This window comes from Larus michahellis, chromosome 1 (assembly GCF_964199755.1).
Source record: "Larus michahellis chromosome 1, bLarMic1.1, whole genome shotgun sequence".
In the NCBI taxonomy this organism is placed as follows: Eukaryota; Metazoa; Chordata; class Aves; order Charadriiformes; family Laridae; genus Larus; species Larus michahellis.
In genome coordinates this window covers 59,999,961-60,027,524 of record NC_133896.1, presented here as the reverse complement: position 1 = coordinate 60,027,524, position 27,564 = coordinate 59,999,961, and the positions used below count along the sequence as shown (strand labels likewise).

Genomic DNA, 27,564 nt, shown 5'->3' with positions numbered 1-27,564 from the left:
AAGTATTTTAGTAGCTGGTAAAAATTGTGCAACTTAATTTTTAGTCTTTGGAACTCTTGAGAGGGCTTTTCTGCCTAGCATGACACGGAGGTTTTCCTTCAGTTCTTGTAAACAAAATTAACTCCACAAATTGTATCCGAAACGACCAACAGTCTGTTACTTACAAATCCCAATGTTAAAGCTTATCACTATTTAATTTTATGAGTGCCCCAAATGTAGTTAAATCTCTACAGTGCACGTAACCAAAACAATTGACAGATTTGTTTCTCTAAATGCTAGTGCTTTCTTCTAGCCGGTGCCAGTTTTTCCATTTGGACTGACAGAGATAAATCTGCAAACTATTCAGTACATATTGTGAAGTCTTCCTTCTTCCACTATCTTTGGACTTTTTTTTACTGCCACATAAGCAGTTAAACACCATCTGCTCTTAAGCATTGAAAATAATTTCTCAGGAACAATGCCCAGTGCATACTATTCAAGAGATTAAGCAAATACCATAAAAATCATTCTTGGAAACAACAATCTCCAATCTCACCAGAATGCTTCAATGATAGTCTCAAAGAGCATGAAATAACTCAGCGGATTCATAATTACACCAGTAGCATGCAAAAGAATTCATAGCACTACTGCATCAACTGTGCAGTGGTGTTCAGTGGTATTTCCTATAGGTCTTCTTTTTACCCTGGAAAATTGCAGAAGAGAGGGTAGCTCAGGCAGTAATGCCACAGGCCTAATAAATATTTCGGTGTCTGCAGAATCATCCAATACTGCTGAGGGAGCAACTTTCAGTTCATAGGAGTTTTCAGTAGGAAGTTCTCCACTGGGGTTGGTCTCACAACAGCCCTGGCACCATTTTGGGGTTTTTGGACAACTTTTGAAAGAGTCAGTCCATCACTTCCAAAGCTCAAAGAATTTTTCGTATTATTTATTCAGGCAGTGTTTTTACCTCCCCTTTCCTCCAGTCTTTGAGATTTCACAGTCTTCTGGGGAGTGAAGAAGAAACCACATGCTAGTTTAGACTACAGATGAAGTCATTTCTAGCATGAGGAAAAACTACTAATTTATTGTATTCTGCTTATATTCTGATAACTCCCAGTCCTTAAAGAATGAAATGGTCAGTGAGTGAACCCTTCCCAAGAAGGCTGAGCAAGTGGACAGGTTTGTTTTGACTGACTTACTGTTGGGCATTATGTCACAGAATCACAGAATCATCTAGGTTGGAAGGGACCTTTAAGATTATCAAGTCCAACCATTAACCTAACACTGCCAGAACCACCACTAAACCGTGTCGCTCAGCACCACGTCTGCCCATCTTTTAAATACCTCCAGAGATGGTGATTCAACCACTTCCCTGGGCAGCCTGTTCCAATGTTTGATAACTCTTTCTGTGAAGGAACTTTTCCTAATATGTCTTCCCACTTTCTGTAACAAGGAACAAAGGGTAGTTCTGCAGACTATTTGATAGTCTCTCCAGTGGAAGCAAATAGCAAAATCGTTGGGATGGGTAGTGGTTTTTGCTGTTCATCACTAAATGGGATTTTGCTGTTAATGTATAAATAAAGAAGCCAAGCAAATCACACTCTTGAAGGATTTCAGTCCAGTACAGCAAGCGAGCTTCAAATTATTTGTTAGCATTGTTGAGCTGAGTTGATCAAAAAGGCTACTGGAATTAGCAGAAAGCAATCCTTGGGAAAGTGTTACCTTTGAGATCTTCATTGCCTTTGGACTGAGCAGTAACATGGTGGCTGGAGTAAATAGTAGTAAATGGGACAGTAACTTGCTGTATCTACTGACTCAGGTGCTGGTGGGCAATGTATACGGAGTAGATGTCATGAAGTTAAAAACTGTAGCACTGAATTTCAAGATTTTACAGTAGAGATTGTTAAATCTGCTTGGCATGGAAACATAATTGCGCCCTAGAACATTCTGTGAACTCCTCTGTTCTCCTAATTAAAACCACAAGTGATGCTGCCTGTGACAGTCCCGAAACATGAAACTCTTGACATTTGCATGGATCTTGCATTTCTTATTTGGTGTAATCCTACCAGAGAAGCTGGATAGACCTAGCCCCTCCACACTCTTCTTCTGTGAGAAGACACATCAGTCAGTCTTTTTCCTCTGGAGTCTAAAAACAAGTCTTCAAGAAAGTATAGATGGCTTTGATGTCAGACTCCTCCAGAATAAATGACTGTTTTTCCTACCAAAATAACAAATCATGAAAAAGGCAGAACTGAAAGTTTGTGGGATCTATTGTGAAAGTGTATTTCACTCAAAATACCTTTTTTTAAAATTGAAAAATCTATAAAGGGAGAACATAAAGTAATTTAATTTAGATAAAGTTGAGTATTGATTTACCTGTGAGGGACAGGTGATGAAGAATCTTTGTGTGATCAAATATGTAATAGCAAAAGTATCCTCTCATCTGGAAGAGCAGTTCTTTTGTTTCAACTTTTTTTAATACTTAGTACAAGTATGTTGTAACTAGTAGTGTATATACAATAATTAGAAAGTTGTTTTATATAAATAGGCAACATTTGCTATGCAAAGCTCCTCAGATATCATTCTGTCTACATACTGAAAAGACATGTAGTGTCGAGACAGGGTTAAACTACAATAACTTTTTTTGAAATTATCATTTTATTCTACAGGGAAATTGGTCCCTGAAGAGATTCAAAATGGACCGCCAAGGCGTGACGCAAGTATTGTCCCGCTTGTCTTACATATCTGCTCTGGGTATGATGACTAGAATCTCTTCTCAGTTTGAAAAAACAAGGAAAGTGAGTGGTCCTCGGTCACTACAGCCATCTCAGTGGGGGATGCTCTGCCCATCTGACACTCCTGAAGGAGAGGTGAGGAACTTCGATTTTGCTTTGAGTATTTCTTGTCCTGAGGAATGAAGACGCTGTTTATTTTGAAGCAGGTGATCCTCCATTGGAGGAAGAATTCTGATGAGGTTTCTAGAGAGATAAATTATCCTCAGCCTGATAACACCACTTGTGTGTCTTTTCACATCCCATCTATTTACATCCTAGTTCTCCTTGCTATGTTGCTTTTTTTTTCCTCCTACCTGAGTGGACTGGCTGGAAACTGTTCAGATGTATAAGAATGATGCGAGGCCTCCTATTTTTGCAGCAGAGCTACTTGCTCTCTTTTGATCAGACCAGAAAGAGAGGAGTCCTAAACTCTTATCCCTTTGTTCTATAATAAATGTTCTGTTTTGCAGTTGCCACACCAACCTGCAATTTTTCTAGAAACATAATTATTATTAAAGAAACAGCTTTAGCCTTTAGCTTGAGAAAGAAAAACAGCTGTGTACGTTTTACTTTAAAGACATCATCCAGCTATTCCAACCAAACGATTGATGCTAACAAATCTGGGGGAACTCTGAACTTTCTGGCATAAATATGCAGACAATATGAACTAGTCTCATTAAGCAGCTGGAATAAAATTTCACTCTATAAGATACTTGGATATTTTTCATTTTAAAATGGTAAAGTTTATGTTAGAACATACAGGATATCTGGCAAATTAGTAAATAGGCTGATTTTGTATTTCCATTATGCTTCTAAGTAGCTGTTGGTTTGAAGAGAGAAATAAAGGGTTATAAATGGTTGGATAACTTAAAAACTACAACTTCATCGCCTATATTTTTATTAGTTTGTAAATGCTAAAATATTACATTTCAGTGTGATATAGAAAGTTCTTCCTTTCTTCCTTCCTAATTTTCAGTGTAGTTAATTTGTTTAATTTCTTTCACTTTATACTTTTTTTTGTTGTTCATAAGTATAGTTTTGGAAGAAAAAGATATGTGTAGTATTAATACTCTAGAACAAAATGGATAAAAGGTGTATTTTTTATTTTAGGCTTGTGGTTTGGTTAAAAACCTTGCCCTCATGACTCACATTACTACGGATATGGAAGATGGCCCGATTATTAAATTAGCCAGTAATCTTGGAGTTGAAGATGTCAACTTGCTCTGCGGTGAAGAACTTTCATATCCAAATGTGTTCCTTGTTTTCCTTAATGGTATGTAACTTTTCAGCAGTCTGACTCTGATTTGTTGCTGATGGAGAGTTAGGCTTCAGAAACCCTACAACAATTTTTGGACCAGTCAACCGCAGATGCGTTTTCCACATGTAGATAACTTCATCTGTAAATATTTTGATAGGGTTAGGCAGACTAGACAGGCCAGATGATGGCACTTAGTTGTCTGAAGTTGTGTCCTCAGAAGTCTGACTGCAGATGTGTGGAGCTGGGAAGTTGAAGCTTTTTCAAATTTCAGTACTATTTTTAAGCACACTTGCATGAATAGGCACAAAAATATATATGTTCTATTACAGGTTTGTTTGTTTTTCTCAGGTATTCACTAAATGAGGTGCCATTCATAAAGTAATTTTTTCAGAGAGAATAACACTGCTAAATTTTCAATAACTTAAATTTACAAATTCAGGGCTTCATTCACAGAAAGCATTTTATTTTAGTGTAAACTTTGTGTATTTGTATATATATTCATGCAAGTGCCTTTAAAAACAGAAAGGAAACATCAATTGTTTGCAAAGTTTAGCAATGCTATTCCATTTAAAATCACCTTTTAAAGCGCAACTTGCTTTGTGAATGAGTAGAAAAAGTTAGACCTTGGAAAACAGGCCTCTCTTCTTTGTTAAAGGGATGATTTGGCATATGTGCTTTGCACATGCACGCTTATGTTCCTTTTACAACTGATCTTTTAGTGTTTCTAAATCAACAGGTACTATGATATCAGATTTCAAAATACTGACGTTTTAAAAACCACAACTGTGATTTAAAAATAGGCTTTTATCAACAGCACCCACTTCCAGGGACTAGTATTAAATGTCTGTCACTATGAATAAGTTCTCCATTTACTTTGGAATTAAACAGCAGTTGTTCTTCCATCCTGTCTTTTGCCAGCAACATAAAAGCAACACTTGACCAAACTGCATTCCTTTGCTCTGCTTTTCTGTAGCAGTATGTTAAAGATAAGGTTCAGTGAAACCACATGCAGTCTTCTCTGTCTCATTTTATGGTCCAGAGGGGAGTGCAGAGCAGAAGTATTGAGCTGTTCCTACACAAGCTCAATGTGTGATATGGAACAAGATAGTTATGTTCCCAAACGTATACGATGTACTACTAAGTAAAGCAAAACCATTCACTGTTCAGTCTACTAGTTTGTGGGTTTAATCCATAAAAAATTCCAGGCTTGTGGGTGGCTGAAATGATTCTGATTTAAACTTGTAACTTAAGAGGGCAGAAAATCTGTTGAGTACAAATCCCTTAAGCTATAAAGACCTTTGTATTGTCTTATAGACTCCCTAAACTATCATGCTTTGTCTCCTTTTTTAAAGTTTTGTTTGAAATGACACTGTGCTTTTTTCATTTTATATATTAAGATGACTTTGATCATGTGACTCTTTAAAAATTTTACTCTCTTGTTTGTTCATCATGCATCAGAATACTTAAGTATGTGCTAAAATGCCCTGCTAAGATAGCAATAGCTTGTTGAGCTAAGTTCTCGAAGGAGGAATTCTGGTGCTGTTGTGAGTGATCACGTATATCAAAAATATCAGGTCTTTCTAAAATTTCTGAGAAGGCAGCAGGACAGTTCCTTGGTCTGTTGCTGGAAAACTTGGATCTATTTATTTTGGTGCAGCTGAAATTGCAGGCTTCAGAAGTGCTGTTTGCTTGTACGCTAATTGGTGAATGGGCACCTGAGCAGAAACATATCTGAAGAAAGCTGGATGCAGCACACCATTTAGTTTCTGAAGCTATTTGGAGGCAAATAGATAGATGACCTGTGAAATTCTGATGCTTTTTTAAAACGTTTACTGAGAGAAAAATAGAGCCCGTTCTTATTCATGTCAGAAAAGGGAAATTTTATGACAACTCTTATTATTTGCAAGAAGTAGGAAGTATTTCTATGCATGCTAGACATGATCAGAATTTGTAAGTATAGTTTTGGATATGCAAAGTATGCACAATGAATTTATTCCCCTTCTGAATAGGTAACATCCTCGGTGTCATACGTGATCATCAGAAATTAGTCAACACATTTCGGATAATGCGTCGAGCGGGCTATATCAATGAATTTGTTTCCATCTCTACAAATCTTTCTGACAGATGTGTCTACATTTCCTCTGATGGAGGGAGATTGTGCAGGTAAACATCTTGTAGAATTATCTCACTAGTGAACTTACTATAAACACTGTTTTATGCACTTAAAATACACTGGGCTAAGACTTTCACAAGTACAGTTTTAAGCAAATTCAGTAGGAGTTGTGCATCTCTTTTTCTCCATAAATGGCCTTCATTCAAAACAGGTCTGAGAAACATACTATATAGTCAAGCAACTTAAGAAAAAAAAAAAAAAAAGCCCAAATAAATCAGTTTTATCTTTAAACAAAAGTCATGACAAAATGTTGCTGTATCTTCTTTAAGGAAAAAAAGGGAGGGGGGATTAAAATCAACCTGATTTGCAACTGCAGTAATGTCGAATGGCCTTGGAAGGTTTTTTTTTTTTAATTTCCTGTGAAGCAAGAAACAAGCAGCCACTCGCCTAATATCCCACGGGAGTGATATCACACTTCAGAATGAGAAGCTACTCTTTCTCTTCAAGGACCTTTACATCTGGTGCAAAACTTCCTCAGGCGTGTTTACCTGCACCAAGAAGCACGTCTCACAATTTTGGTTTATTTCATTGCTTACCCTTAGGTAGGTAGGGCATTCGGTAAACCTACAAGGAAGGTCTCCACCTTGAGATACTTATGCGCTTTATTAGACAGAAAAGGTCCCTGAGTAACAGTCATGTCACAGAAGAAAGCAAAAAGAAATCTGGTGGCTAACATGAGAAAGTGGAACGTAACAGTATTTTGAGGCAGAAAATCAGGTTGTTTTATAGTAGAGGCGAGAGACTTCAGTCAGATCACTGTGCTAGGTTATTTACAAGTAAAACATCTCCAGTTTAGCCTATAGAACAAGGCATAAAAGATGAACAAAGCAGAGATTGAGAGGCAGAATGAGTTAATAAATACATGCATATTTTAGCATTGACTAGCTGTGTGCATATTTTGTGCGTGCTTTTAAAGAAGCATCAGTCACAACTAGAGTTGGCATTCTACCTTATTCATTAATTAAATCTCAGAGCATGCTGAATGCAGTCTGAGGCACACTAAAGACTTCAAAATAGTACATGTACAAACCATCAATTAATCATACCTGGTCAAGACATCCAGAGTAGGGGCATATTCAGTGGCAGAGAAGTCGCTTTTCCAGTCAGGTCTAATACTGGCCATTCTGCAGGTTTGGAGATGCAGCAAAACTTCCGATTTGTAAAATAAAGGCAAGTGAAATCATGTGTATTTCCAGGAGTTTACCAAGTTTGCTTTGTGGCACCCTACCCCGCAATTGTTCAGATACCCCTATTACCCATTTAAAAGTGCTCATTAGTCTTCAGTTATTTAGACTTCAGAGTGGACTCCACAAGTATCTTGTAGCTATTTGCTGCTCTTTACAAGAGCAACTTGTCCAAATAGCAACAGCCCTTGGCGTTTCATTCTTGCGTGCCATCCTTTGTGTTAGTGTTTCCTTGCGGTAAGGAAGCCTTCAGAGATCCATGTGCTGTTCAAATTTATGGATTCATCTGAGATCACCCATGGTAAATGCCTGTACTTTATATCATGTAACAGCAAAATACATTCTCGCATGTGGACACTCGAGCACAAACTGTTCGCTCAGTCTTGTATGAAGTCCCTGCCATACCCATAGAACTTAATGCTGTTCTTAGCTTTGTAGATTCGGAAATCTTAAATCTTTTAAAGCCATCAATATAATGTGTAGGTAAAACTTAAAAAATGTTTTAGTTTAAAGATTTAAGCAGGGGGGGAGGGGGGAAGGCTTCCTCCTCAAAATTCAGATTTTAATTTTTCTTGTACGCTTCTTGGGTGCTTCGTAGACAATGTGTCAGTTCAGGATATCTGTGTATCAAACCAAGGTCTGAATAATTACTGATTGTATTTATGTGGCTATGTCAGTTAAAGGTGGATAAATTTAAAAAGTGGTTTATAAAATAGGTTGTGTGTAGGCAGGGTTCTTACTTCTAAGTATAAATTAAGTTACCTGCCTAAGTATTTGCTCTGATAATCCTTTATTTTTTTTAATTGTAGACCTTACATAATTGTCAAGAAGCAAAAACCTGCAGTTACAAACAAGCATATGGAAGAACTGGCTCAGGGATACAGGTACATAATTCAAGTGAACCATATTCATCATCGCATCTATCTGTAAATACTGTGTGGAAATACTTGAGTCAGTATTTTACAATCTTGGGGTTAGCTATGTAGGAGAAGTCTACTCTCCTATATAAATTAATAATCAGTGTATTGGAGGTTTTCTGTTTAAAGTCAAATTAAGTCTGGTGGTCTTATTTTGTTACTGCTCTGGCGTTTGGCAATTATATAGAATAAATACATCTCACAGCCTCATCTTTCTGTAAGTGGGAGGCCTGAGGCAGTATCATCCTTCTCCTGATTGAAAGATCAAACACTTCAAAGGAATATCAATTTGACCGCCCTAAACTAAGCACATTCAGAATTAGTTTTGAAACCACTTGCAAATTCTTAGTTTGTGTGTTTATAAAACCACATTTACTCAAAAGCATTTAAATTTAACTAAATTTTGCAAAACCATCAAAAAACTTACTAGATTACCCTTACACTTGTCTACATTTATAGTGATGATGAATACATACAGGAGGATTTTATTTAGATGTTCAAATAAGTGACATTGGTCAGTCAGACTGTGAAGCAGTGAATGGGCAAGGGGATTAATTTAAAAAAATACATTTTTCTTTAAATATGTAAAATGCACAGAACCGTTCATATAAAAGTATTTCTCTAGTTTAACTTCTAACATTATATTCTTTCGATATATGCATTATGTAGATTTATTTTTGCAGAAATATAAGAAAAGACTGTACTTCTAGTGTATTTTTTTAATTTAACTGTAGGAACTTTGAAGATTTCTTGCACGAAGGCCTCGTTGAATATTTGGATGTGAATGAAGAAAATGACTGTAACATTGCACTATATGAACATACAATTAATAAGTAAGTATGCGTTCAGACTAAACACTGGTTCAGCAAAAACTTTCATAGGGTGACTCTCTGAAATGCAAGCATGTTGATAACGTTACTGTTTTCACACATACACACTGCTCCTTTGCTAATGGTTGCAACGACTCCAGATGAAAGCTAAAGAAAGAAATCTGTTTACACGCATCCTAAATTATCCATGGGATAGTTACAAAAAGTGGTTTAGCGATTGAGTTTTGGGAGATCTGTTCCTGCTTCTAACTCTCAAAAATATGAAGTACTTAAAGGTATATCCTCTGTTGCTCTGGATGTGGCTTTTTGGTTTTTTTCTAATCATTGGGCTGCTCATCAGAAGTAAATTTATACAATAGGAGTCCAGAAAGCAAATGGTTTCCACCTGTTAAATGATGATCTTGGCATGTCATGATTGTCATTCAGAAAATTCTCTCTTATGGCTGTAGAAGGACCCTAGACAACCAGTTTACACTAAATGTCTGAAGTATTGGGATGAGACCTTCCCTTTGACTTTTGGATGCATAATAGGCCCCGATAAAAATGTCTGTATCATTCTGTATCTTCTTCACCACATATGTTAAAACCATTCCTGCTATGTGATTTTTGTTCAGAAAGATTTCCAGATTTTTTTTGTGTTTTACACATATATGAAGGACCCGGTGCTTTGGGGTTTTTTTTCTGTGTCTTGTGACTGTGATGGGAGAGCCCACATTAAAAGAAGGATTCTTTTAAATTTTTAAGTCCCGACTTTCTCCTTTTTTTGATGTTTCTGTGACAATATCCTGTCAACTGAAGGCTGCATACAAAATGTTGAAAGTTATCTCCATGAAATGTTTGATCAACAGATTTATGCAGAAGATGCATTTTCTAAATGTTCTGTCCTGGGCAAGTACTCATGGAAGCCAATAGAAATAAATCATTGATTTCAGTGGAGCTGGATGAGACCTTCAGTTATCTCTAACCTTTGCCAGATGAAATGCATTAACTCTGCTAATTAAATCGCATTGCTCCTGCCCAGGCTTTTGAAGACTTTATCACTTTAAGAAATTGCTTTTGCACGCTCTTGGCTGGCTTCTGTATGCATGACCAAAGAAAAGCACACACAATTCCTGTCATTTGTGCCAAAATTAAATAACTTCCAGCAAGCAGCAGAGCTGAAAAGTTTAAGTTACAGGACACCTGACTCAGCTAGGAAGATTAATGGGAGTGTATCACAGGAAATAACTGTTTAGTCAAAAACAGGAGGAGACTGTGAACTTCCAATGCAGTAGTGGGAGGAAATGACTCTACCACAACTACCAAAAAGTTCAGGAGATTCTTGTCTTGTCCATCAACTTGTTTTGAGTTTAGCTTCAATGCTTGTAGCTAGTAGTGCCATTAAGTATCTGAGCTTGCACTGTATGAGCACATTGCTCCTTGTGTTTAGTAATGATATTCCCTACATCCTGGATAGCTGATTTGTGGACCCCCTTCTCCCAGCTAAACATCTTGCATTTTAAATGGTGCGACCATGTTGGTACAACTTGTTCTGGTAATACAACTGACACAATCCACTATTGTGAAGTATCTCATTAACATTCCTGCTTTTGTAATGTAGGCTTCTTTTAGCTACAGTATCCTCTCTTTACCTTTCCAATCCAATTAGGGGTTTTTTTCTTTGGAGGATTTGACTCTATTTAATGCGTTCAATTTCTTCCTTACCTATTTGTAACTCTGATTTTCAAACTCGTGAGGTTGCCTTCCTTTCTTGGGCCTATTTCTGGCAGTGGCATTTTGACTTGCAGAAATTGAACTGCTCTGTAAAGCCTGAAGGTCTCTCATTAGCACTCTGGAATACTTCGTAAGATACTAGGATCCACATAGGTTGCATCTTCTTTGGTTGAAATAAGATTGAACTCAATGGAAAAATACTTGTGTTGAATACCCTATCTGAAAATGTATATGTAGTTCCATGCACTAGTAACTTCCAAAGAAATTTGCCATCTTCACTATCAATAAGTCTTGAGCCTCTTGTTTTATTCTTTGAGAAGTGTCAGCAGTTCTGTGAGGTTCCACAGAACAGGGGAGTAGTCTGTGCTTTAAGTAAGTTTGCTACTGGTTCTTGAGACCATTTTGCAATTACTTGACTGCAATTGGGATTTTCTTAAGACAGGCTTCAATTAACATAGCTGCTTTTTATGAAGTGGAGAAAAACAGTGGCAATCCTCTGGCCAGCAGGTGACTTTTAGGTTGCTCAAGCATATCTGTGATTTATAAAGGTTTCTGGGACTGATAGATAATTTCACTAGGCTTGCTGCTTATGGTTTCTGGATTTTTTTCAGATTTCATTTTTTTTCTGTAGCACATACATTGTTTATGTAAGTTCCTGCTGGTCTTTGTCTTCAGTCTGTATGTACTTGTGGGTAATTCCTCAGGCTTTTTGAGCTTGTGATGTTTTGCTGTCTTTTAAGTGTTGTCATAACAAAGCTTTTTCCAGTCATTTCCTTTGCAAGGTCTTAAAGTTTAGTAATCAAATTAATTTGTTTAACTAATTAAAAAAGTCTTCCAAAAGACTTCCAAGAGAAGTCAAACGCTAAAGACAGGATTTTCAGAAAGCACGACGGGTGTGTGGGAGAAGCAGTGTATGCCTAAACCCAAGCTCTGTGTAATAACTCCAGAACATTGTGAAAGATACGCTTTGGATAGGTTTAGTTATAATTATTTCAAAATTACCCATTTCCTAGTTACTTATCTTGATTTTAAAAAGCAGATCTGCTGCAGCCAAGCTTTATTGTACACTTCATCCTTAGTTATTAGTCACTCCACTTGCATCCCAATGCACGCTATGATTTAATTGTCTTTATTGAGCATGGACTTTCTCCTCTGAAGCTCTTGCCAGGTAAAACAAATTTTGTTATCTCTCAGCCTTTACTCCTTGTCTCTGTCTTTTTACTTCTCATCAGTACTGCCTTGTAGCAGCATAATCACTTGCAAAATACTTGCAGAGCTTTTCAAATAGTGTTTTATTTTGCCATATCACCCATGGCACTGGATCTGGTTTGGACACAGATGTTTTCCCTCTAACTGATATTATATAACTGACCTTGGAAAACTAAAACTACACTTGCCCCCCTCCCCAATATCTGAATCTGTCTTGCTCTTCCTTCTTCCACCTCCCCAGTGGATTTCTAGATCTCCGAGACTGGTAATTTGATGTGGAGGACTCTCATTACATAAGAAAACATTCCTTAAGGCATTTTGGGTCTTACTGTATAAACTGATTTTTTTATTGTCTTACTGAGCTCCCTCAGGTTGTCGTTATCTGGAGGCTTTTTCTCCATGATGGAAATTCATAAACCCTCATTTATTTCTCCTTTGTTTCTTTTCATGTGGAAACATTTAAAGCCAAAGGAAAGTGTTTGTGGTTTTTTTTTTTTTTAAATAAAAAAATAAAATCCCACAGTGAATCAATATTTTGAGGTCATACTGACTTACATTTCCTGAACAGAATTTAACTGAAGTATTGTGAGATGCTACTAAATTAAATAAATTCTAGTTAAGATGTTTGTTCACGAGTCTGCTATAATTGGTACTCTTTCTTTTAAGAGATACAACGCATTTGGAGATTGAGCCTTTCACGCTTCTTGGTGTCTGTGCTGGGCTGATTCCATATCCTCACCACAACCAGTCCCCAAGAAACACTTATCAGTGTGCTATGGGGAAACAAGCAATGGGTAAGACTTTTTTTATTCCCTTTTGGAGTGTTATGTACTTTTTGAAGCTATGTAGCGAAAGTGACAAACCAGATAAATTCTTTTTTTCCTAGTTCACGTAAAAGCTTTGCTAGGTAGAGGAAAAGAACACTTCTTTAGCTTCAAGAAAAAAAGAATTTACCTCTGAAAGTTGGAAAAAATTAAAAGGAAAAAAATACCAGTCGGTTTTACTTAATGGAGACCATATCTGCAGGTCTTAATGCTTAAAAGACGAATTGGAGAAATTGGGGCACTCTTGGCTTTTTGTTGGGTTTTTTTGATAATCATCATGACTTTCAAGTTTTCATCATAGCTGCAGGATTGACAGAATTGCATTTTTTTTGTCTCTTTATGCTGTGGTTTGCCGTGGGTTTCCAGACAAAAAGAGTTAAAAAGTGTTCTCGTGAAGAGAGACAGAGCACAAAGTGAGGAGAGTTTCCCTGAATAATTGAGTAGGTGCCCTAAAAATAAATGAATAAGTAGTTACATTGACATTATAGAGAAGAAGAAGAATCAAAATGTGCAAGAGAGTGCTTAGTTACTTGAACGCTTCCTGCAGCAGTAGTTTTGATGTTGGGGTTTTTTCTGTTTTGGATGAAGAGGGCAAGTAACGGCCTCTCAACAAAATGACTGAAAAAAAAAATTAATTTCCTTAATCACTTAATAATTCTTTTTACAAATGTGATAGCTGGTCATTAAAAATGCAACCATTTTGTCAATTTGCTGTTGTGGGTAATTGACACTAGGTGATTTCTAATCCTTCCTTTAATACACAGCTAAACTAGTATTAAAGCATCCAAGTCATATGGCCCGTGATCAAGCCAGCGTGAGTCCCAAGAAGAACCTGACCAGTACATCAGTTCAGACGGCTGTATTCAGTCTTGTTCTGTACATGCCAGTTTTATGTCTTATATTGATGGCTTGCTCGCAAGTTGAAAGCTACAGTAGAACAACTCTGTGTCATGAAAAAACTACCACTTCTGTTAGGTTTACGAAACCATTTGTTTCGTGCTGTGTGTTCGAAACTGAAACACTGCACCTTTTGTGAGCCTTCTCCAGCAGAATTAATAGCAAATTCGCTGCCTTGTGCTGAACCGTCATGTTCAGCGCATCAAAATAGCATAAAATAGCAACAGATGCATGCCCTTCCTTTAAATTAAAAAAAAAAAAAAAGGGGGGGGGGGGGAAGAGGAGCAATGCAATGTTTTTCCTTACAGTTCTCCCCCATCCCATTATCCTTCCCCCACCCCCGAGTCTCTATTTTATGACTATTAGTCTCAGAAGGTTTGGTTAGTTACCACACACAGTTAAGCAGGATCAGTGTGTACAGAAAGCCAATTCAGTATCTGTGGAGTTCTTTTGTAGTTTTCTGTGTGAAGGTTTTTTTCCCGTTTTGTTTTGAGTGTCATTTGCAATTCATTGTCTGTGTTTTCTGAGGTTGGTGTATTCAGCTGCTTTGACCCTAGGTCTTGCACATTTAGCTCCTTGGATACAATCCTCTGACGTTCCTGCTGACGCTAGGAACACAAAAGCCATTGAATATCTTGAGCAATAAAAAAAGCCTTTGTTTCGGTTTGTTATGACAAAACACCTGACTCAAAGAATAAGCAGCTAGATAAAAGTACATTTTTAAAGTTGGCACATGACCTGAGCTATATTTTGCTCTGCCTGAAGTATCTGCAAACACCTGAAGCTTTTTGTAATAACTACTTTTAAAAAAGCCCGCGTAAAGTGGCAATATGTAGGGGCGGAAAAGATTTTTCTCTACACTTATTATCAAATGAGACCTAGGGGATATTCCTGAAACATTACACATACTTTTTTCTGTTTGTATTTATGAAGGCATGTGATGTAGTGCTTCAAACCCCCACTTTTAAGTAACCATCCACCCTTCTTGCTTTCTTTCCCCATCCTGAAATTGCAGAGCAGCTCCTGGTCCAACATTGCCATGTGGAAAGTCTCACGTCCAAGTCCACTGTGTCACACTCTCGGCTGTGGATGTGACACAGTGGACCAGTGCCCCCAGTGACCTGGGGGCATGGAGGGAGCCCCCGGGGCTCAGGCTGGGAAAGGAGAGCCTTGGGCTCCTCAACACTGACCCTCTCTGACCACGTCACAGGGCTGAGACAGCAGCTTTGGACAGTCTTTGCTCTTTTTTAAGCAACATCAATCTAGAGAAAGGTGTGGAGGGTAGACATCAGGGCTTGCAATAGGGTCTGTAGTCCAGTATCCCTGACAAGTGTTAGGTATTAAAATATTAATGTTTCTGCAGGATAACACTAAATGTCTGAAAAATACCTCCCTTGCATTGGCAGAATAACTCTTCTTGTTGGAGGACTAGGACTCTGCTTAGTGAGCAAACTGTATTTCAATGAAATGAAATTGAAATTAAATCCCTCTGTTTTGGCATAGATAATTTACCATATGTTGCAGGTTGAACTGCAAGACTTGAGGGGAAGTTATGATTAGGTGGCAAATACAACAGCATCTGCGAGGACCTCAGCTGAGCATTGACATTTCGGCACAAAGATAACAGTTGTATCTTAAAATCCGAGAAGTATTTGAGATTAAAATACAAGAGTCTGTACTATTTCCATTCCATATGTTGCTAAAATAATGTTTAAGAGGATCAAATGCTCTTACAATTTGAGAAATAATTTTAAATTGAGCTTTTCAATTCCATTAAGACATAAAAAATCAGTCAGTTTTACACACTGTACCTCTGTGACTGTGAAGCATTGTAGAAAAGCCTAATGTAAGAAATGAAAACATACACATTTTCCTGCCAGTAATCCAACATATTGTACATGCACATGTGCATCTGTGAACGTGGCAGTGTGGGTACACAAAAGCAAGCTGTACGCTCTCACAGCCCAACTGTGCACTCCAGTTTCAACCCAAATGTCATAATGCAAGTCTTGAGTACGGAAAGGAGGGCTTGGGTGTTCAGTTATTACTTTAACCCGTGAAAGAGCAGAAAGTATTTGAGGGGAGGGTGGTAGCTGGGCGAGAGCTTTGCTGCAGGGGTTTATGTTGATGCAACTTCTTTGATATTACAAAAAAAACCCCTCTTACTGTCTCACGGACATTCTGCTTTGCTTCTGCCAAGTAGCAAAGCCCTTGATATACCGTTTTGCCTTGTGCTATAACCAGCTGAATGTGTTAAAATTGAGTTGAGAAGACTAATGTGCTTCAAGGAACCGAGTGCTTGGGGGTTGTTGGGTTTTGACAGTTGTGAAAGGCTTGTCAGTGGGCTGAGAGTTAAAGCGCTCCCAAATTTTGTATGGCTAGCCGTTGGTTAGCGAATCGAAACAAACATCAAAGCAAAACCAGCTGTTGCTGGTCACCACAGCTGGACCTGGGTGCTTTGTGGCCAGGGCTCAGTTCTAGTACTGCTCTCTGAGGAGCAGCATTTGTGCTCTGCAACACAGAGCGCAAACCTTTTGTGCTTTTTGCCTGCTCTTCTCTCCCTGATAGCAGGCACAGAAGTGCCGAGACAGAAATGAGCCAGACTACCTCCCCCACTTTACCCATAATCTTTTAAACTGACTTCTTAATCTTTCTACGGTGAAAAGAATATTTCAAGTGCTGAACATCTGGATCACTTAATGCATGTACTGTGAAAATCTTTCTGAGCTGAGTTGGAGCCCCCTCCACGAGGTTCAGTGCAGCGTTTAAAAACTGTACTCCTTTCTCTGTTGGTTTGTGCTCGTATAGAAGGACAGAATAGTAGAAAATCCATGGTGAAATCAGGGGAAATACAGGATTACAGCAGTTCTGTTCTTGGCATGTGCAGGGACAGCCCTTTTGGCTCATATCTTAAGTAGATTGATTTCTATATCCTTGTTAATTTTGGTTGTACAGTTTAATGTTGCTGTAAGTAATACACCAGAGAATTGGATAAACGCTTATTTTAGCTAGCTGTTTGTTCTGGTGAGTTCTCAAAACTTTCTGCACCAGAACAACGATATCTCATTTATGCTATATATCAATACATAGCATTTTTATAGAGATTACTTCACACTGAAGAATGATCAAATGGTGTTTTAAAATCAAAAAAAACCCCAACTTGTCAGGTAAAGGAAAAAAGGAGAGAATGCACACATGCATTCACAATATACCAAGTGCAGAGAAAAGCAAGAAAACGATCTTTGTATCCAGGTCAACCTTGTGTGTTTTGCTTTAAACAAGGCTAATTACTAATGAAAAAAAATTGGTTCTTGCTGTTGGGATAATTATAAATGTGTGTCATTGTGAGCAGGGTTTGTTATGGTGAAGTTTAATTATACTTTACTTTTGCTTGGCTGTTTGGCTGAAGCAAACAAGGGCTCTGTTCTTTCAGAGAGAAAACAGAAATAAAGCTAGTGACTTCCTTTATTTCAACGCCCACACAGAGGTCTCGTCCCAACACACCAGCCCTCAGAGGAAGAGAGTGGCTTCTTAATTTTAAATAAGCAGATTGTGGTTTAAGGCTGTGGCTTGTTAGACCAGTCTAGAGAAGACATTATTTGTATAACCTTTAAATCATAGCAATTAGGACAAATATTGCTGATGTACAGCATGTTATTTTGGCTAATTTATTTCACTTGTGCTCTTCAATCATTCTCTAGCCAGTTTCTTTCCTGCTGGGATATCCATCATTGATATATATGTATACATTTTCTACTTGATATGATACAGCATTCAGCTCCTGAAGAATTGCCTGAATACAGTTTATTATTGAAGTTCAAAATCTCAGTAATGTCAGTTGCTCAAGGCTCCTGGTCTGATGCAAACAGTAACAGTTCCGTTAGGCTTATCTGAACCTCTGATAAAAATACCAACTTTGAAATATGTGAAGCATCTGAGAGAGAAATAATTCACATTACTTGAAACATATAGAAGTGTCATCTATAATCCTTGATATATGAGGGACTCCCAGAGATTATTAATGGGCTATAAAGGAGAAGCTTAGCTATGATCAGGTGCTCCAGACTTCATCCTATCTTTGCATCCCTAATGAGTGAACTATAGCAGGTACAGCATATAAGCATCTTGGAAGAGAAAAAAATTGCAAGCATTTCAAAAGTGAAAGTTAGTGTGACATACTCAGGAGAAGATTTCTCTCAACAACAGGAAAATGTACCTATCCATGAAACTTTTAAGATGAGCTCTACAGCAGACAGCCTATCCTGAAAGCACACAGATTATTCATTCTAGGTGCAGAAGGAAGAAATGGTCTAAACCTCTTAAGTTTTTTAATTTGGAAGTAGATTTTCGTATCTGTATAGTGGGAAAAGCAGTTTGTTTATCAAAGTACAATGAAAACAATGTCTAATACTTTAGGCTAAGGGAATATCAGTAGTAGTAGGGCGTTCAGATGGTGATCATTGCCAGGCATGACTGGGAGGGTCTTCAGTGTTGGTGAATCCAGGCCCTACCAGCTTGCTTCTTAATGGAGGCAGAAAATACTGCTATGGGATGATTAATTTCCTTCTCAAGAAAAAGACAGAAAAGCAACCGTTCAAAAGCAAGAGACAAGTAAAGCCTGTCAACTCTACCAAATCTTCCTCAAAATTTAAAAGTGCCGTGCCCGTGGCTTCAAATCCACCTTCCAGAACCAAGGAAAGTTCAAGAGACGTGCAAGAGACGGTTGTAACAGTTTGTTTTCAGACAGTATCTGTTGAGCTATCTCCCCATCCTCATCCTTAGGAAGGGTGGACACATGGTAGTTTATTAGAGAGATCTTAGTGCCAAGGACAGGGTAGATCTTTGGAACTGCCCGTGATGCTGCCTGGTTTTAGATACTTGATTTTCTAGACGTTTAATTTAGATGCAGGCATTTGGAAATTGCAAGCAGACGCATATAAAACATGAAGCTAGCCTCCCCTAAGAGCAGGTTTGTGTTCAGCTGTACTGTTTTCTGGCTATGTGAAGTCTTCATTATACACTGGCTGCTTTGACCTTTCCTTGAAAGGAGCCAGCTTCTGAAATTGCAGGAGAAAATGGAAAGGTCTTGAAAGACTTACCTCCTGAGCACAAGTACTGCAGAGTATTTAGTACTTAAAACTTTAAAACTTTAACTTTTCAGACTATAATTTCTTAATTGCTTAGAGACATAGCATAGTCCTGGTACTGCAAACTCTAATAACATACGATTGCCTTAACTTTTGTTCTGCTACACAACAGTTTATGTTTCCCTGCTGGGTGTTAATTATTTTTTCCTCAGATTTCAGAAGACACTTTGGCAGTCTGATGGGACAGGGCCAAAAATTTCAGTCTCAAGCTGGGAAGTCTATACAAAGGGTTGAATTCTGAACCATAAATTTAAAATTAATTTCATGTAAAAAGACAAATATATTGTGCGTGAACTTCTACTGGAGTCTTTCTAGCAATGACGCCTCTAACTTCAGAAAGTAAATCAGTCTTGGCTGCTGCTAACTGTATGCTTTGTTCATGCTTTGTGACATTCTAACACAGGCTGCTGTTGAACTAATTATTGTCCAGAAAAAGGAAGGAAATACGATGTGGAAGACGCAGAGCTTGATCCATAGCTCCTTTGGAACTCAATGGGAGTCTTTCTATTGATTCTCATGAAATTTTGGATCAGGTCTATGGAACGCAAGTTCAGCTCTCTAAAAAACCCCTATGGCTATTAGAACAGTAGAAGCAAACTTCATACTTGCACTGTTATTCAGTGTCGTGATTAAAAAAGAAATCTTATTTGCATTCAGTCATATAGGACCTGACTTTGATTTCTTTTATTATTGTTCTTTTTGTCTTCATGCTTAGGTTTTCGCTGTTTAAGAAAAAATTATTAATTCTTTTCAGAAGCTTAAATTGAGAAGCCACTTACATCTTTATTGAAATATAATAATGTAAAGTTGTTTGGGGTTTGTCTCTCATGATTTTTTTTTTTCCCTTCTTTCCTTGAAGCATTTCTATCATTAGATGAAATTTCTCAGTTTGTGCTTTTGGTTCATTTGCATTTGGTAATTTTTTAGCCAGAACATTTCTAGGAAACTCACTAATGTTCACACACTTTTGTTTTTCTTTTACATACAGGTACTATTGGGTACAATCAAAGAAACAGGATAGATACTCTTATGTATCTTCTAGCCTATCCGCAAAAGCCAATGGTAAAAACAAAAACAATTGAACTGATAGATTTTGAAAAACTGCCTGCTGGACAGAATGCCACAGTCGCTGTGATGAGCTACAGTGGTTACGATATCGAAGATGCTCTTGTCTTAAACAAGGCCTCTTTGGACAGAGGTAAGAACTATCAATTCTTTCCCACTTCTCTAATGTGTGTTCTAATACGTATTTCAGTAAACTTGTTGTCTCATGGTGTTATCCTATAATAACTTTTATTGCAGTTTTATGAACAGTACATCTCCAATTCAGAAATTTAATTCCAAAACCGCTTTGAATGCTTGTGTTTGTTTTCTGTATGAAGAGTGATTGCGATTCCATGCTTGCAGTAGTGCAGTGAAGTTACCAACACGTGAATAAACTTCTGATTATGGATATTATAAGAAAAAATTATTAACTTTTGACCTCAAATACGAAAGTGTAAATGGTCCCTTTTTGAAAATATTTAGTTTACAGAAAATGTTTGAGGTATTAGATAATCTGTTCTATTGGGCTTGCTTTTTAGATGGTTACCTGAACCTTTGTTCATTACTAACAGAGGGGTCTCATTATTTCTACTAGTAACAAACACAATAGTTGAAATTAGATTTATGAATGTATTTGGGAAAGGAATGGAACGTGTGGCGGTTTGTGTCATTGTGAACTTGATGCTCTGAGGGAGCAATAGCAGTATTGCCTGATTTCTGAGGGAAAATAATAGTGTTGTCTAAAGCAAAATAATACAGTGTTTATTCAGTGATAAACTAATGACCTGCTTCCTTAACAAAAAAAGAAAAAAATCTATGTAGTGCCATATATTTTAAATAAACATACAGAAGCACCAAATAGAAGGTAACTAAGTGAAACCTACGTTTGTGCCAGTCTGGCCTGTCTCACTCTCTCCACAGTTCTTCAGCACTTGATGTTAATGCTGCTGGGGGTTGGAGGAGAGTTGCCTGAAAACTTAGTCTCTCTCTTTTCTAAATAAATTCCCTTGAGAGAAGACATAGTGCAGTGTGATCAAATTGGTTTTACTTTCGGGTGGCCAAAATCAGATTCTTCCGTGACTTTATTCCCCCCCTCCCTTCCTCCTAGTTGCTAGGCAGCAATAATAGTATTCCTAGACATGTATCTTTGGCATTAATGTCTGCTGCATTTAATTTATGCCTCCTTTTCTAAAACAACAACAGGCATGATTTAAAACTGAATGTTTTCTTTTCTGGTAGACTGGTAACATTTACAGGGAGAGCTGTGGTGCTTGTCAGGAGTTACTTGACATAATCTAAAGATATAGATGTACTGTATGTGGCTGCAACCGTCTTTCATATGAACTAAAATAACATAGGATTATTAGAAAGCATTGCTTTTGGCTGTCTGTAATTCTAAATGTGATGCAAATGTTTAGTATTGTGGCTAATTGCTGTACTTGGAGAGAAATTCTAGAGATGCTACTTTTCCCATCTAAAATCCAGAACAAACCTATTTTATAACAATATATGTAATTCAGAATTCTTTCATCTGGGAAAAAAGTCAGTCATGGGGTGATTATATGAAGCACTCAATCAGTACTTTTCTGGTAGTCTAACTTCTGTCAACCACAAACATGAGTAAAAGTTCAGGTTTCTTAGAACTCCAGAAAGGAAGAGGTGCTGTTCTCGTCCTGTTACAGTCTTTTCTCCTATGTTATGTCTCCCTGTGGACCATCAAAGGTAAGAGAAATGATGCGTGTGTGTGTGTGCAGAGGTATAGAAGGGGATTAGCACAACTTCAGAATTGGATCGTAGTCAAGGTCTAAAAAAAGTGGCATGCATGATCTGATTTTTAAATTGCGAGCTACTAGGTATCCATGTACAATGTTAAGCATATTCAAAACAATGAATAATCTAACTAATAAAAAAAAATAAATTGTATTCTGTAGCTCAGCAGGTGGATCAGCATTCTTCTTTTATTCTCATAATGTGTTATAAAGAATCTCTGAACTCCTAGGTAGATGAGTTTGTGTTACATTTTAGGTTTTGGAAGGTGTCTTGTATATAAGAATGCCAAATGTACCCTGAAGCGTTACACAAACCAGACATTTGATAAAGTTATGGGTCCGATGTTGGATGCAGCTACTCGTAAACCAATCTGGCGCCATGAAATTTTAGATGCTGATGGTATCTGCTCTCCAGGTATGTCAAATGATATAATCTGAAGTAGAAATTAATGTTCTGTTAATATTTCTTGTGCATCTTGTTTTATACTTAGTGTAATATTTTTTTTTCTTGAATATGACAATATTGTAACGGAAAATTTAAAAATATTAGTTTCTGAAAGCAGTGTGGTACCAGTCATTGGTTGGTTTTGGGGTTTTTTTTGTACATGAGAAGAGGGAGCTTTATATTTAAGCAGAAGAGTGAGTCTTGAACAATGTGAATCTATTGACACATTAGGACTTGTATTCTTTGTATGTCCCCAAACTGGCAAACTTTGAATACTGTAGTTTTTAACTGTTTGTGTCTTCATATGTCCTGTTATCATTGTTTTGTAAGGATAGACTCCTTAATATTTTTATTTCATACGTCAAAGCCTCCTAGCATGCTATCAGTTAATGCAGTTGTTGGAGGAAATAAAATCTTCTGTTTTTAACACTTTAGAAATATGTTTGGAGAGATAAGAAAATAAGTGCCACTACATCTACTTTTGAGGACAGGTGTATAACTTTCCAGTGGAAATAAATTTGAGAAGGAATCCTCCCATACTGTCATCCTTCAATTAGGAAACGGCTTAATAGATCTGCTGAGATCTAATAAGAAAGGTGCTGTAAAAGGCACTAAAGTTCATTCCATTATAGCAACACAATTGGGTCACTTCTGTTCTTTAACGCGTAGCAATGGAGCTTTCAAAGTTAATTTTAAAAAAAAAGGTAAGAATCTTCTGAAGTATGAGGATAGATGGGACTGAGGCGGACTCCAGACTGAGGCTGTTCTCAGTGTGTAGGTAAAAACTTCTTTGAAATAGTTTTTTTGGACAGAAAGGAGACGTCAGCTGAAGTTCAGTATAATTTTGTGGAGGAGGTGGGAGGCAGGTACTTGATGTGCATTAGTATCATTGGGCATGCTACTGATCTCGTTTTCTATGTGAAGGGCAGGATAAAGGAATGGAGGGGGAAATAGCTGATGTATGAGACCAGAAGCAATAGGAAAAAGTAATTGCAAGGAGACACTGAAAGTAGACTTGCGCAACTCATTGTGGAACTCATGTCGTGTCCCTAATTTAGGTGTGAATTTCTAAAATTTGTCAGTTACCGTGTTGCTTGTTAATTTTCTCCATACTTAAAGCAGATGACTTCAGATGCTTTTGTGTATTCTTTAGACCCAGGGTATGTTGAGTAGCTGGTCTCATCGTGCACCCAGCATCCAAGCTGTTCTGTTATGGTTTACAAAAAAAAAAAAAAAAAGCCAGTTTAATAATTCCCTTACCATGCAGTATTTAATAAAATAACATGGCATACTTCGTGGACATGTTCCTCCCCGTTTGTCTTCCAGCTTACCTTTTTTAAAAGCTTAAAATGTATTTCTAACATAGGTAGCCAGATACATTTTCATGGTGCTTTTTTTTTTCTTGCTCTATGTAGGTGAAAAAGTAGAAAATAAGCAAGTCCTTGTGAACAAATCTATGCCAACCGTAACCCAGACGCCTCTGGAAGGAAGTAGTGTGCCTCAGCAGCCACAGTACAAAGATGTACCAGTAACGTATGTTGCACCATAACTTTATAGTTGGGGGAAGGTACACTGAAGAAAGTATCTCAGAAAATACTCAATTCTAGAAAAATCAAAGGAATAAACTTCCCTCTGCAAATTAGACCTAGGTCCCTAGGTCTTGATTTTTCAGAGCCTAGGTTATTTTCAGAAGCCACTTAATCACTAATAAGTTAGATTCTGACACCTGAAAGGCTGGAATTTGCAAAGAGAGGGAGGAGGCCTCCTGAAGATGTATGTATAGAGAGGAATCACTGAGCAGGTTCCCAGGAGAAACTGAGGAAAGAGCCAAGACAGCGGCAGAGGGGAGAGGAGTCACTCCTGGATGAAGTGATGGAGAAACAGGAGAAAAGTAGGATGAGTGGGAGGACAGAGAACATATGTACTTAGTGAGGGGGCACATCTCCTCCATATTGGCCCCCACAGAAAATGTCCAATGCTGACTGGTGCTCAGCCTTCACTTTGCCAGGCAGGAGGGCAGGGGATGGAGGCCTTCCTGTCTCAGAAGCTGACAGTCAGCTCATTCTGGACACTCCAATTAGACATCCTTTACCAATGCACCTGTAAATGGGAAAGGACAGTCAATAAGAGTTTTTGCCATCCTGTCCTGAAAGAAGATAAGAGAGCTTCCGACATGTGAGATGAAAATTTTACATTAAATGTAAAAATAAATAAATAAATAATGACGTGTTTTGCACTGTTTTGTCAGGAATAGCCTTGACAGTTTGGTAAATTAGCAAAGAGCAAGGCAAGCAATTGGTCCCCAGATCGGAAAGGCAGAATTAGCTTTGCTACGCTTCTATGTGTTTCATAACCAATAGAAAGCTCTAGGTTTTCTCCTACAAGATATTAATAAAGAAGTGTGAGGCAACAGTGTACTTGTCAAGAAGAAAGAAGTAATCCTGCCAGGTAGAGGCATGGATGCAGGGCTCTGAGTTTAGGTGTCACAGTTTGACCATCTCTCGTACCTGAACAAGAAGACAAAATAATCTCCTAAATAAGGTATTAAAATCTGCTCTACCCTCATTCTGCAATATATAGAAAAAAGCTGATACCAGAATAGTTTCTTTTTCCTTCCTGCTGTCATGCCTACCATTTTTTTCTTTTCTTTTTTTTCCCCTCTGCTTCCAAAATCTCTGCATCTCAGACTCTAGAGTTAATCTCTTTCTGTACCTCATACTTTGTTCTGCCCCTGGTTCATTTCCACACCTGAACCTGATGCATAGTTTCAGTCAGGATAGTACGCCTTAATTTCGTTCTTAAATTATCATGGTATATTCCTTAAACTCTGTTCTTCAACTATAACTGTCTATTTGGGTTTTGTTTGTTTAACTGAAGATCCAGAAATTTGCAATATACTAGGAAACTTTTTTCTGTCAAGAAAAGCCCACATGACAAAAAAATACACTTCGTTCTTTACAAGTTCAGGTTAATTCTCCCTTTGCTACTGTTGTATCTCTTAAGACTTTTCCAGAAACATACTGTATTCTGGAACTTTATATGTATACATATATATGTATACAAATCCCATATATAATTTCCATGAGGACTATAGTTTAGCCAGAAGCTTACCAATGCGCAGATAATTGTTTGTAACTCATGTTTGGTTCATAGATGTAAAATTCCTGTTTTGTCTTTTTGTACTAGCTACAAAGGTGCGACTGATTCTTATATTGAAAAAGTAATGATTTCATCAAATGCAGAGGATGCTTTCTTGATCAAAATGTTGTTGAGGCAAACTAGACGTCCAGAAATTGGAGATAAATTTAGCAGTCGTCATGGGCAGAAAGGTAAGCTACACGTTTCATAAAAATAAATGCATGTTGGGTATGCCTATTATACATACATGATATCATCATGCATGTTTCCATTGATTGGTTCAGATCTTTTATGAATGCAGTAATAGAAAACCATATCCCTTTTTTTGGTTAAGTTCACCTAATTTAGCAATGATGTTTCTGGAACTGAGGAGGGGAATTGGCAAACACAACTCCGTGTTGACTTATGAATCTGGAAAATACAGTAGTTGCCCATTTTGAACAAGAACAGGGTTTTGAGTTGTTGTTTGGTTTTTGGTTTTTAACTAGTGTGAATTCGGTTTTAAGTGGCAGGTTTGTCAATGGGTTATCAAGAGAGAGAGATTGGAGGAAAGAGTGAAAGGGCCTATTCCGAATGGACAGAAAAGACCAGAGATGGAATGTATGTCTGCAAGTCATCTGTGCAGACATACTGCTCTAAAGACATGACTGCAGATAGATGGCTCAGAGCCATGGTGTAAAAGGGAAGTGAATCAGGAATGCAACTAGGAGTGCACCAGCACAGGCTGGAAAGAAGGGGAAGGTGTTTCTAAAAACATGCTTGGGATGTGATCTGGGGCACCTCTGGATTTTCAAACCGAGAGTACAGAATGGGTACCTGCTTGGTGGCGTGTAGCTCTCTAGTGTTAGTGTTACAAGTAAGATGAAAATCAGCAGACTGTTTCCGTATCTGTTGAAAAAAAGCAATGGACTCCTTTTGACCTTAATGGCAAAAAAAAAGGTGACTCAGAACATCCTCTCTGAATCACAAAGGGCTGGGAGGTGTGGGAGGGGTGTTAAGAAAGAAGTCACTGAAAAGAGTCTGATTGTAACTGACTTAAAAGCGTGTTTTGATCCCATTGATCTCAATGTGGGACAGGTTTTGACATGTTTTCATCTATCTGTACACCTGGACAATCTAGGGTTTTGGTAGCTTCAGCATGACCTTCTGCCTTACTGTATGTGCTGTGCTATTACCTGAATGTTGTAATCTTGTTACGTTTTTAGGTCTTACTTTGTTTTGAGAACATTGCTCGGTCTCTTGTTAGATGTGGTGGGGAAGCAAAAAAAGGTTGATAGTGCCAAATCCTTTCCATTGCAGCCCATGCGCTCCTTTCCTATTACTGGGCAAATGTGATACTATCTTAGTAACTGCTGGAGCAAAAAAAATCCTGACTTGCTTTTGATTTCTGAGGAACTGGAACATCTTACATCTGGTAACACGAGTATCCGCTAGGTCTTGTGGAGGGCAGAGCAAGGGAACTGAGGAAATAGCAGAGGACATTGTTTAGATTTGAAACATTATTACTTAAAACTAGTAGTCAATGAACTTTGTATTAATACATCAAATTATAATACTAGCTAAGGGACGTTTTCTTGCAAACTGGCCCTTTGTGAGCTGTGCTCTCTTTGTCAGAAGACACATGGAAGAGAGAGTGTTTTTTGTTAGGAGGAGCTCCCTGAATGCTTCCCTTTCAGCAGTCTGTGACACAGTCCCGCTCTACTCCCAGCATCATGGTGGGTTTGACCTTGTTGTGCTGATTCAAATTCACCCTTACTTCTACAATATCTTTTCATAGACCCATAAAACTCGGTCTTGAAACTCTCTATTCTAAAGAAATCCTTCCATTGGTTCTGCTGTCATTAAGAAATAGAAACTCTTCTGATAGACATTTTTCCTGATTGTATTTTCAAGACAGCTTTTGCTCTAAAAACCAGGAAGTGATTCTCACTGAGTCTACAAGTGATTTGGAAAACAGTACCTATTGACGGCTTCAAAAAAGTAAAGAAGCAGCAGTACGTTCTTGACTTTCCTTTTAAAATGCAGTCTAGTTCTTGCGCTACAGCTACATGGGATTGTTTTGGTAAGTAAGAGGGCAGAGCATTAGTTCACAGGCAAACAGAGTTGAGCAGTTGGAATGGTTCAACTGCTCCATTCCTTCCTTCTGTCCAGGAAGATTCTCCTTCAGGAAGATTTTGTTTAGAGTCTCTCTGAAAAATAATTTTTTAATTCCATACACAATGAAGATGTGCAGTACATTTAAGCCGATGACGCCTTTTAGAGC

The 27,564-nt window shown here is 37.8% G+C and overlaps 1 protein-coding gene across 2 annotated transcripts in view; it reads left to right on the top strand.

The window, feature by feature from the left end:
• POLR3B (RNA polymerase III subunit B) overlaps positions 1-27,564 on the top strand; it is a 79,753-nt gene that overhangs the window by 29,548 nt on the left and 22,641 nt on the right. For both annotated transcript variants that reach the window (XM_074580919.1, XM_074580928.1), the window contains exons 14-23: positions 2,649-2,849; positions 3,864-4,026; positions 6,021-6,174; positions 8,178-8,252; positions 9,020-9,118; positions 12,704-12,831; positions 19,894-20,103; positions 21,975-22,133; positions 23,579-23,696; positions 25,350-25,492. In XM_074580919.1, coding sequence (XP_074437020.1) covers positions 2,649-2,849; positions 3,864-4,026; positions 6,021-6,174; positions 8,178-8,252; positions 9,020-9,118; positions 12,704-12,831; positions 19,894-20,103; positions 21,975-22,133; positions 23,579-23,696; positions 25,350-25,492 — 1,450 coding nt within the window. The remainder of the gene's footprint in view (positions 1-2,648; positions 2,850-3,863; positions 4,027-6,020; positions 6,175-8,177; positions 8,253-9,019; positions 9,119-12,703; positions 12,832-19,893; positions 20,104-21,974; positions 22,134-23,578; positions 23,697-25,349; positions 25,493-27,564) is intronic.